The following is an 11382-nucleotide window of genomic DNA, read 5'->3' as shown; positions in this document are numbered from 1 at the left end:
ACTTTACGACCCCCCAAACTCACACCCTCCCTTCCGGGGGCTGCTGTGCTGGAATCGAAACCCGGAGCTTCCGTCCCTGTCCAGGACAGCCCGCGTTGCCCTCCCTGAGTCCAGCCAGCCCTGCCCTCTCCCGCCCACCACTCAGAACCGTGCCACATGCCTGACTTCTGGGGTATAAAGCGCTTTCTTAAATTACCACCTTCTAAGTGTTTGTGTCGCTTACATCTCAGCTGAATGTCACATCTACTCTTTACTCACACTCCACCTGGACCAAGTGACTAAGACGTTCTAGTGAAGACCCGTTGGTTGGGGTAGGGATGGCCTGTCAGGACCCCTCAGGCGTGTGCCTGAGCTAGCCCTCCTCCAGGGAGAAGGCTGTGGCCACACGTCCTGACTTAAAGGACGTACCAGCTGATCAGTTATCACACCACCTCCCTACGGCCTGTTAATGGAACAGGGTGGGTCCAGGAGCCGCCGTGTAGAGACATCCCACATCTAAGTGAGGGTCACCAACGCGCTACGTCATGTGACTTCATTTGGGTTAAAAAACTAACTCCTACTTGTGTTGTGAGCACAGAAAGCATCTGTAAGAATTCCAACCTGTAGCGGGGTCACCTCTCAGGGGGGCACTCTGGGAAGGACGCCGGAGAAAACTTACCTTCCCACCAGTAACCGAGAAATTTGCAAATATGCAGTATTTCTCATTCTTGTGGCCGGTGTACGTCTTCAGGCACTGCAAGGCAAGGGCAACAGTCTCTACTCAGTCACGCTTTCCCCGCGTTCCGGGTGCCTCCCCGAGTCTGAGGGCGGGCGCTCTATGACTGACTAGACTTCGTTCAGAAAAGCACTCTAAACCCCTCCAGCACAAAACCAACGTGCTTGGGCTCTGCCTTGCAGGCTGGCAGGCTGCAAACTCCGCGTCTTTAAGAAGTGTGCATTAAACCAGCGCAATGGAGCCGGCTCGCTGAATCCCCTCTGCTTCAGCTCCAGGCTCAGCTCTGTCACCAACCAAAGCCACAGCCCAGGACACTGCACAGCCCAGACTCAAGCAAGCCGTCCCCCAGCTGCTCACCTTCCCCTTGCTGTAGTCCCAGAGTTTCAGCGTGCTGGAAGGCAGAGAAAGGGGGTGAGTCATTTCCGGGGTCTCTCTGAAGAGGCCTGTCTGCTGTCACTGTGCCCTGTGCTGCTTGCATGTTTGCAGCAAACATGCAAACAGTCTCTCCGAGGAGTGACTGTCTCCTGTCACTGTGCCCCTGTGCTGCTCGCATGTTTGCAGCAAAGCCGACGGCAGGAGCCCCCTCCCCCCGTCCATATGCGGGGGCCCAGCAGGCGGGACACGGCATCCGATGATCTAAGGACATCCCAGCGCAAAGTGCAAGAACCCCAAATACTTGTGGTTCAAAGACACGTTTTTAAAGGAAGCTGCTGGGAGCTCCCTAAATCGTTACGTGGTCATCGCATTCCCACGCGAAAGGGATGTGGGGGTGCTGGTCCCAGAACCCCCCAGAACAGAGGTCAGCGGCAGCACTCCCTCCTCCCTGGGCAAGAACACAGCCCTCCCACATGGGGGGTGCAGAGCCTGCAGGGAGCTTGGGACCCAGGCGCAGTCCCAAGTGTGCACAGGGAGGCGGAGCCTAAAGGACCTCCCGCAGGCAGAAGGGCGACAGTCGGACTGATGGGGAAGTCTGCTCCCACGTGTGGGGGCACGCCAAGGTGCTGAGACAGAACCAGGAGGCAGGAACCCCCTCCAGAGAGGGGCCGGGGGAGGGGCTGCCCTGGCCACACCGTCACCGCAGAGACTCGCCCCTGGCACACAGGCCCCTGCCAGCATCCCAGGAGCCGTGTCTGGGTCCACACGGGGCTCAGGAGGCTTAACACTGGAGGAGGCGGCTCCCCGGCAGGTGGGAGGCTCGAGAGCTTACTTGTCCAAGGTCGCAGCCAGGATGTACTTGCCGTTCGGAGAGAACTTCACAAAAGACACGGGAGGGTTGTCGTCATCTGCAGGGAAACAGGTGAGCTGAGGCCAGGACACCGGGGCCGGGGCCGGAAGGAGGAGGCCCCGTCACTGCACAGGACCGTCCCAGTGAGGCCACTGCCACCGGTGCCACCGCCACCACCGTGGTCAGAAGCCCCGACAAGCTGGCGGCACCCCCCTTCACCCCTCACTCGTGCCAGTTGTGAGAGCCATGTCGAGGCTCCTCCAGCCCGCGGCTCCGCGGGCCCGACAGGCCCAGAGACCTGTGCCACAGGGCCTGAGGAGCCCAGCAACTCAGTCAGGCTGCCGGGCTTCCGGCCAGCAGGGGCCTGCACGAGGACGTGGCATCAGGTTGCTCACACGCACAGTGTGCAAGTCCCCAGCTGGGCTGAGACTACGAGCACTGAGTGACGGGTAGATAAGCTCACGTCTTCCTGTTCCTCGGTTACAGCAAGATTTCTAAGTTCCCTCCAGAAGCCACCTTCACCATTTGGCCACGTCCTTGCTTCTGAACCCCGGGAACTTGGGTCAGGGCCACCGCGGGGCTCAGCGAGCACCCCTCTCACAGCTGACAAGGGGTCAGCACTCCGACAGCCCAGCTATGTGACGGTCCTACAAGCCTCACGTTGGGAGGAGCGCGTTTCCCTGGCCCGAGTGAGGAGGGGAGGGGACATGCACCCTGGTGTGGGACCAGGGGTGGCTGGCGTCCCGAGCACCGGGGGACAGCAGCATCACCACCTAGGAGGACCCGGGCCTGGCCATGGCGCCTCTGCCGCCAACTGGCCCCAGACACTGGAAAGGCCACTCACAGGCGCCGCAGGTCCCAGGACCACACGGGAAGGCAGCCCCGAGGTGAGGTGAGGGTGCCGGCAGTTCTAACCCCAGCTCTCTGGTTAGCAAGGCGTCACGGGACCTGCCAGCTCAAGTCCAGAAAGTTCTAACTCCTTGACCTGCAGTCAGAAATGGGCAGGAAACGGCAGCCCGCACCCCTGCCTCCCCGGGCTCTCGCTGCTGGCCTTGAGCTACGCAACCAGCATCCCGGGCCTGCTTCCCACCCAGCTGCAGGGTGGCCATGAGGGTCAAACGTGTCAACACAACAGGGCTAAACACCCGGCAGAGGTGGCGGCACCAGCCCCCGGGGAGAGGCTGTGCGACGTGGGATGCCCGTCACAAGGGTGGCCCTGTAGAGCAAGCAACCACTAAGGCCGCTGCTAGGGCCGAGCTGTACTGTGTTCTCTCAAAACCCTCATCCTGAAGCCTGAACCCCAGCACCTCCGACGTGGCTCTACCTGGAGACAGCCTCTAACGGGCTGCTTCAGGGCCCTTCCGGGGGGCCCTGCTCCAAGCTGACCGGTGTCTGTAAGACGAGGTGATCAGGACACCAGGGCACGCTCACAGGGGAACCAGCATGCGTGGCCACACGGAGAAGGCCGAGGACAGGCCTGCCGACACCAGAGCAGTGGGAGGAGTTTCTGTCGCTGAGGCCGCCAGCCTGTGGTGTTGTCATGGTGGCCCCAGCAGCCTCACGGCTGCGTGTGCTTCCCTGACAGCCGCGGGAAGGGCGCTCAGCGGCGGTGCTCCCCCCACATGGGACTGACCGCAGCCCGGAACGCTACAGCCGGCCTTGCTCCACCCCTAAACCTAGAACTAACTGCGAAGGCCTCCAGGCTGACTCGGGTGATTGGCCCTCCACCAGCAACGCTCCCCTGATCAAAACCTCCCCAGGACAGCCCCTCCCCAGGGCCCACCACGCCCTGTCCACGCGCAAACCTGCCCAGGACAGGCTAAGTCTTCCCACTCACTACATTACACCCCGGCCCAGAGCCCTCCCTTCGTCCCCAAGGCGCCACTCCAGCGCCACCTGCAGAGGCCACCGTGGCTTCCTTCAGGCTCCATCCCGCCCGCCCCTGTGCAGCCCTGGCAGGAGGGCCAATCGCATCTGCTCAAGACAGATCTGAGAGAGCCCCCGAGGCTGAGCCCGGGGAAGACCAAGGGTCTGCCAGGCACAGGCAGAGCCGTGGGCTCAGGGGCCCTTCCAAGGACACGAAGGGGCCCCAGTTCACCAGGAAGGAGCTGGTGGGAGACAGAGCAGTCAGGGGGAGGGGAGCCTCCCAGAGGGGGCAGATCCAGGACAGACGAGAAGGGAGGCGGCACAGGAGAGCGCCCCCAGCTCACCCAGCTGCGTCACCTGGAGGAGAGAAACATGGAACAGGAGGCAGAAGCCCAGCACTCACCAATCAGCGTCTTTAAGCACTGGCCGGAGGCAGTGTCCCAGATCCGGCTGCAAAACAAGACAAAAACTGTTAACAAGCGAGTTCCTACACACAGCTTAAGTGCTCCATGGTTCTTAATCAGGTACAAGCTTTACAACCGACATACTTTCCCTCCATTTTTTCAGGTATGCCTCACTCATCTCTTACAGTCTAGGGACCGAGGTGGCACTGCACCCTTGGGCTCCATGTGTGCTTGTTTCTCTTCCACAAGGCGCATGTCCACAAGAGGCACCGCGGGGGGGTGACAGGCCCCTCCACCCTCCTTGGCCCTGGGCCGGAGCCCAGCATGGTTCCTTGCAGGTCTCCAGGCGCACACACACACCTGAACACATAGCCACTCTGGGGAGTTCGTTTTATATAAAAATAGACGATCACATGCAGTTTTCTAGACAGCCTTCAGTTCAAAAGCGAATTTTCTTTTTTTTTTTTTTTTAAGATTTTAATGGGGAATTGGGGAAGGGGAACAGTGTTAGGGAATTACGTTTCTGCCACTACTATACGTGGAACTGTTTTCTCACCCACTTACTGTTAACTCCTGACAGAGAAACTGTAGGTTTCCAAGCATTTCCCGTATCAAAGGCTGGGTCACACTTTGTAGCCGGCAGGACCCTGGCTGTCACTTACTCGCTGAAGGGAACGGGCAAGTGCTGATGCCTGTCTCAGTTTCCCAACTGAAAAGCTGGGTGGCGAAAACCACGTGGCCCCATCCCAGCACTGGTATGAGGCTGAACAAGCTGGTGTCCGTCAAGGGCTGTATCAGTGGTTTTAAATCAGAAACATACAAACACACCATCTGCTGCTGAGCTCAATCTCTACCCAGTGTTCAAACAATTACTTTTATTTTCTTATCACATCAACTAGAAACTCCAGTACACTGAACGACAGGGGAATGGCATGACTGTTTTGCTCCTGACGTTAGTAGAAACGGATGTAGCGTGTCACCACTTATTATAAAAGATATTCAAGTTTGTGGAAAATGGACAAGATTGGCCTATGCTGATGGAGTTTTTATTCAGACGGGATGCTGGCTCTTATCAGCTGCCTGCCTGCCTTCTACTGGTAATAAATTATATGGCCGTCTGCCTTGCTTTATTGGCACGATTAATTAGATTATGGGTTTTGTGATGTTTATATTTTCACAATCCTGTCATTACCCAACAAACCCACCTGGTCATGGAATATTATTTTTACTGCACTGCTGGGCTCACTTTGCTAATGGTGTCTCTGGAACGTGACACTGACATTCTACATGAGTGAAATGTCTGCTGTGGTTTTCGTTTTGGACCAGCAATTAAGCGTGGGGAGGGGGATCGTGCTAGACCCGTAATGTAGTAGAGGGCGCCCGATTCTTCTGTGGTCAGAAGTGTCAACAGGTGTAGAAGTCTCTGCTGTGTAAGTAAATTCCAGTATAAAATCACGGGGCCCAATGGCACTTTTAGCCTTTCAACCACCTTTTCCAGCCCCTTCACTGGGGATGGGTCCCCCAAGTCCCCCTTCCTCAGTCAACTCAGGAAACAGAAACTGCTCAAGTCGCACCTGCTGCTGTGATGTGGAGCACCCTCCTGTGGGAAGCCACCCACGCTGTTTTCAACCTGCTTATTGTTGTTCTTTTCTCTCGTTTGGGCTTATAAAGTCTAATATTTACTGGCCTTATTAAAGAATAGAGTTTTTCAAAATTTTCTATTGTTTTCCCCCCTTCTCCATCTTTTAACTTCATAAACTTCCTCCTCCACTTTCTTAGTAGCTTTATATTTTTCTGATTTCTTTAGAAAGCTTTTAGAGCCAGTCCACAAGCCATTCTGACTGGTCTCTGCTCTTGAGAAAATGCCCATTTTCCGTGTTCAGCACACACCTTCCTGCCCGTGAGTACACACAGCCTGGGCTAGCATCCAGGTCTGCTGAGTCCTAGGTCCCCTTCTGTCACACGTGTTAGGTTTTCGTTCTGGTATTTCCAGTTTTCACCTTGGGTTGCTGTGTTGCTTGGTGCAAAGGTTTCGAGTTCTTTGTCATCAAGTCCGCCTGGTTTGTGACGTGTTCCTCTCCCTGCTTGAGGCTCCATCTTTAAATCCCACTCATGTAAGTAATGTTGCTCTTTGCTTTCTATCTGCCCGACATCACCTGCCCATCCTGTGTCAAACCCGTAGTGGCCACTTGGTTTTAGGTACGTTTCCCGGAGACAACCCAGGAGTCGGAGGCTTTTAACCCAAACCTGACGGCCTCTGATGAGGGGGTTCAGCCGACTCCGCTACTCCTGGAACACCTGATCCGTTTCATCGCCTCTCCTCCCACACATTGTCACAGGTATTATTCATGTGCCTCTATTTTCTTCTTACGTTACTTTTGCTAAATGTGGACAAATTTCTAGTTCACACTGTCTTTCTCCCTCAAAACTGGGAAGTTCCACTTGGGTCATCAACTCAGACACTTGGCTGCCATGCTGTCCCCTCCCAATGAGTCACGATGCCATCCGTCTAAACCCAATACAACGAACGCTTCACCCGCACGTGCTCCCATCACGGATTTCACCGAGTTAAATCTAAAACATAGACTTCTGCCGTCTGCCCTCATGTCTCTTAAATGTGCACACTTGCATGATGAACTCCGGGCCCTACAAGCATGACCCACCGAGACTAAGCTGGATGCTGTGCTTGTCACCACTCTCCTGAACCTGACACTTTCTCAGTGAGATGCCAGGCTGGTTCACTGACTGCCCGGCTGTCAGCACGGTCCCCTCTGCGCACCAAGGCCGGGAGCCTGTGACGCTCACACCCGGCTGTGTGTACACGGAGCCCGGTCCAGCCCAGAGCGCCTCACTGGGCATCTGCGGAGGAGCCCCGCACCCCGCTGTCTGCCTCGGCAGTGCTTTCACCCCAAGGCTGTGCTGTGTGTCTGTCTGTCCGCAGCCCCTGCCTCAGCTTGAGGGTAGAGACCTGTTTCCGCTGCCGTACACCCCGAGGCCCGCCCAGTGCAGAGGCCTTTACCAAACACTGGCTGATGAAGGAAGCTTCTCCACTCACCACAGCCCATCGTAGCTGCTCGACACTATCAGTGATCCATCCCGGTTAAAATGCACCTGACAGGAGGAGGGGAGGGGGAGAGAGAAACGTACTTTTAGACCACCGACACGTTGCTTCTTATCGGAGCGGCCCTCCCACTCATGAACGTTCACGACAAACCCATGCACCTGATACTCACTATGCACCATCATTTGCTTTCAATTCTGCTGATTTCCTGAAGACGCTGAGACACGTGAGCAGCAGAGATAAAATGATCATTTTTACCCAGAGTCTCACGCAAGTTTGTTTTACAAAGGATGTTTGAACCATAAAAAGAAAACCAACCCCGACACCGTCTTGAGTAGGTAAATCACTTCCTACAAAATGTACTGTTGGAAACAAACACACACAACCAACCAACCATCCAAGACCCACTCGCCTCCCGGGTAGAGGCTGAGCCTGAGAGCTTGTCTGTGGACCTGCCGCTGCGGTGAAGGCAGTCTGACCCCAAAGTGGCTAAAAATGACTTCCCCTGACCTTACTTTGGAAAAGCAACAAAACTCAGGAGAGGAAAACCCACTTTCTCAGTAACTATCCCACAAACGGACTTGGTGCCTTCTCACTCAGGGGTCCTGCCCAGACAGTGCCGAGAACCAGGAGTCCTGGACACCTAGTGCTGGGGACGCCCCAGCAGCTCAAGCTTTCCGGATGTGCACCGGCGACAGAGACGAGGTCCAGGCTGCTCCAAACCTTGTCCCCAGGCACCGTAAGATCCCCACTTTGTGGCTGCTCCCAGAGGTTTCACTATGGAATTTCCACACCATTTCTGTGATCTGAAAGCCTAACTCTGCCCATGACAGGGGAAGGCGGGACACATCTTCTGATAAAAAAATTCCAACCTGAGAAGTCCCTTTCTTCTATCTGACTTATCTTTGGGTTTTTTTCTTCTTTTTTCCAAATGAATCTTAGTGGGAATAAATGTGCCCAACCCCATCCAAGTACCACCAGTGGCAAACACAGGTGTCAGAGGCAATTCAGCCCATACGGTACCGTCCAGAAGACAGTCAAAAAACGTAAATGCTACAAAGAAACGAGAGGCGACGAGACAGAACCTAATGGAGACGTCAAGTCTCAACTCACATGAACACACTCAGCACTCCCTACGGAGGGGACACTGGAGACAATGAGCTCAGGCAAAACCACCGAGGCAGGAGATGGTGAGCGAAGCAAAGGAGAAAACAGGCCACCCGGCTATGGCAAGGGGGCGAGGGGTGCAGGACAAGATGCACAGAGGGGGGACTTCAGGATAAGAAGAGCTGATACAGGAGTTCAGGCAGGAGAGGACAGCGGCCCGATAAAGTGGAGGAAGGGACAAGAATGGGGAGGAGGCCAGCAGAATGCCAGCATCTTGAGGCTTCCGGCTCCAAGATGTGTCTGCTAAAAAGCTCAACACGTGTGCTCGGACACGGCGTTCCCCTTTAAAGTCGGCCCTGCAGAGACCGTCACGCACGCAAACCTTCAAAGGAACGTGTGCCCCGCACGCCCTCTGGTAAAAGTGAGTTACAAACAAGCATCCCTGGGGTGACTGGCACACTGTCGGCTATCCACAGGGCGCGCAGTGCCAGCAGTTGGGGGCTGCAGGACATGTGGGGACATGGGGATGCCCAAGGCACCTTCGTCGCAGAGCAGCTATGGTGCAGAACCACTGCTCATTACGTTCAGGAGGCACACTGGGAAATACACTGAAAAACCAAAGCGCCCGGGGGCAGACTCCAGCTGCGGGCAACTGACCCTGGAAGCAGGAGGGCAGCGGACTCATCTTCCGCTCGCTGCACTGCCTGTATTTTAATGAGCTCAAGTTACTTTTGTAAGAAACAGAGACTTTCAAAATCCTACCGTTTAAAAATCAGGCCCCACCTCACCACCCCTGACCACAGAATGCAGACAGGGCGCTTTCAGTGCATTTCCTGGTCACCGTCACTGCGCGCGCTCGCTTATGGGCCTTCTGGGTGAAAGTCAGTTCTACTCGGACTGTGCTCCACACTGGAGGGCAGAGGGCACAGGCATGGGGTCGGGCCAGGCGCCCTCTCCTCAGCAAGCCGCCCTCCTCCACACCCAGGCACTGGCGTGGCCCCGGGTTAGCAAAGCTATGCCCTGGGCCTGGCCTCCGCGCCAGCCACCAGCACACGCCACGCGTGCTGTGTGGATCAGGGTTCCGCTGTGGCCTCAGTGGCCTCAGCCGGGCCAAAAGGCCTTCCAAGGATGAGAAGCACTCACCCACACAACTTGAGGGAGTGAGAAGGACCCCCTGCTCAGTGAAAAGGAACGGACTGTTTACACGGGAGTCCTCCTACTGTTCCAAAGGCAGACTTCACTACGAAACCACCTCAGGCTCTTTGCTAACAAAGGGAGACTTTGGCCAGTTTTTAAACGGAGTGATTTACGACACTGTGTGTGGTCTGACTCTTGCACACTCATTTTGCACATTGGCGGCATCTGCAACTCGGCAGGACACGGAGCACAGGCCGTGCACTCAAGGGGCCCTGCCTGCCGAGCAACCTCACCCACGCGGGGGTCACCCCGCCAGCCTCCACCCGTCAAAGTTAACGCCACTCTAAACTCACACTTCACTCCCGGCCACAGCCCCCAATGCGTGGCCTCTTCTTCCAGGCCTGGCCGCCCCCCAGCCTGTACGCTGTGGTTCAAGGACGCCCCCGCCAAAACCACCTGTCCTTCCACGGGGCACAGGACTGTGGGATCTGTCTGGGGCCCCCAACGCCCCATCTCTGACCATCACTCTGTATTGCTGGGCGAATATCAAGAGCTGGACATTTACAGGCCAGAGGAACTTACGGCTGAGACTGGATCTGAGTGTGCAGGCAAAGTCTTGAGGCACTTCCCTGTCTTCACGTCCCATATCCTCACACTCTCATCAAACTGAAGACAAAGGAAGAAATTAAAGCGATTCCACGGGGAGCGGGAGAGCGGAGGAGCTGACAGACCCTCCGGAACCCACAACCAGCCACCCCGCCCCATCAGCCCCCAAGAGCAGCAGAGAAGGACCCAAGCTCACCTATCCCGGGTGCTACAAAGTGAGACGCGACGGCCACTCACTCCCCCTCCCACCAGGAGAGCCCAGCGCACTTACGGAGCCTGAGACGATGAGGTTGGACTGGGGGTTGAAGTTACAGCAAAAGACATAATTACTATGTCCCTTCAGTGTTTTCAGACACTTTCCCTAAAATGAAATATTGTCAGACTGTTATTCCCAGTAATTAATGTCGGTGTCAGGCCCACTCATCCATACCTAACCTACAACAGCTGCAAAGCACCTGCCGACAGCAAGGACATCCAGGGACCAGCTGCTCCCCAAACCCAACCCAGCCTCTCCCACGGCGCCCCTTCGCCACCTACACACCCCTCACCCGGAGGGAGAGTGAGGTTGGTGCGGCTTACCGAGCTCACGTCCCATATCTTTAGGGTTTTATCATCTGAAGCAGAAACAAGGAGGTTGGAATCCGACGACCAGGCCACATCCGATATTCCCTGGAGAGAAAAACACAGGGTCACCATCCTGATGGGACAAAATACAAATAACCAACAAAGGTCAAACCCCCAACTAAAGACAAATATGCACGGTCATCCCACTCTCGAAACCTATAGCTAGTGTGGTCCCCGAGAAAATGCATGTCCTCCGCGGCTCTGCCAGGCCTCGCAAGGGGCAGGTGCCCATCTGGGGACGGTCAAAAGCATCTGCTTAAAACACAGGTAAATAACGACTAAGAAAAAATTGGGGGGGGGGAATGTAACATCCTAACCTGACAAGCCCTAGAGTGGGGCCCGACCCACTTGCTCATGGAGCTATACTGCCCAGCAGTCAGCAGCGTGCAGCGCCCACACCTACCAACTTGTGACCAGATATGGTTTTCTCAAATTTTCCATCATAGGCGCCCCAAATTTTAATGAGTTTATCTGCAGCTGAAAGAAAGAAGTAAAAAAGAGCTGAGGCTGTCCAGTCATCCAGAGTCCAAAATCTGGGCTTTCCCACATGAGCCCCCAGGGACCGAGTGAATCGCTCAGGAGCTCTGAGCGCGCACCGCCCACAGAGAATGCCCCCCCCCATCCTCAGGCGCCTCCC

The 11382-nt window shown here is 55.9% G+C and overlaps 1 protein-coding gene across 2 annotated transcripts in view; it reads right to left on the bottom strand.

Moving 5' to 3' along the window:
• Window positions 1-460: 460 nt before the first annotated feature.
• WDR5 (WD repeat domain 5) overlaps window positions 461-11382 on the bottom strand; it is a 16697-nt gene continuing 5775 nt past the window's right edge. For both annotated transcript variants that reach the window (XM_019639691.1, XM_019639685.1), the window contains exons 4-12: window positions 11149-11222; window positions 10701-10790; window positions 10393-10482; window positions 10098-10181; window positions 7266-7321; window positions 4210-4256; window positions 1923-1998; window positions 1073-1106; window positions 461-733 (exon numbers count right to left, since the gene is read on the bottom strand). In XM_019639691.1, coding sequence (XP_019495236.1) covers window positions 557-733; window positions 1073-1106; window positions 1923-1998; window positions 4210-4256; window positions 7266-7321; window positions 10098-10181; window positions 10393-10482; window positions 10701-10790; window positions 11149-11222 — 728 coding nt within the window. In that variant the 3' untranslated portion in view covers window positions 461-556. The remainder of the gene's footprint in view (window positions 734-1072; window positions 1107-1922; window positions 1999-4209; window positions 4257-7265; window positions 7322-10097; window positions 10182-10392; window positions 10483-10700; window positions 10791-11148; window positions 11223-11382) is intronic.

The sequence above is a fragment of the Hipposideros armiger genome, unplaced genomic scaffold, assembly GCF_001890085.2.
Source record: "Hipposideros armiger isolate ML-2016 unplaced genomic scaffold, ASM189008v1 scaffold_3, whole genome shotgun sequence".
NCBI lineage: Eukaryota > Metazoa > Chordata > Mammalia > Chiroptera > Hipposideridae > Hipposideros > Hipposideros armiger.
This window is presented reverse-complemented; position numbering and strand designations above follow the sequence as displayed.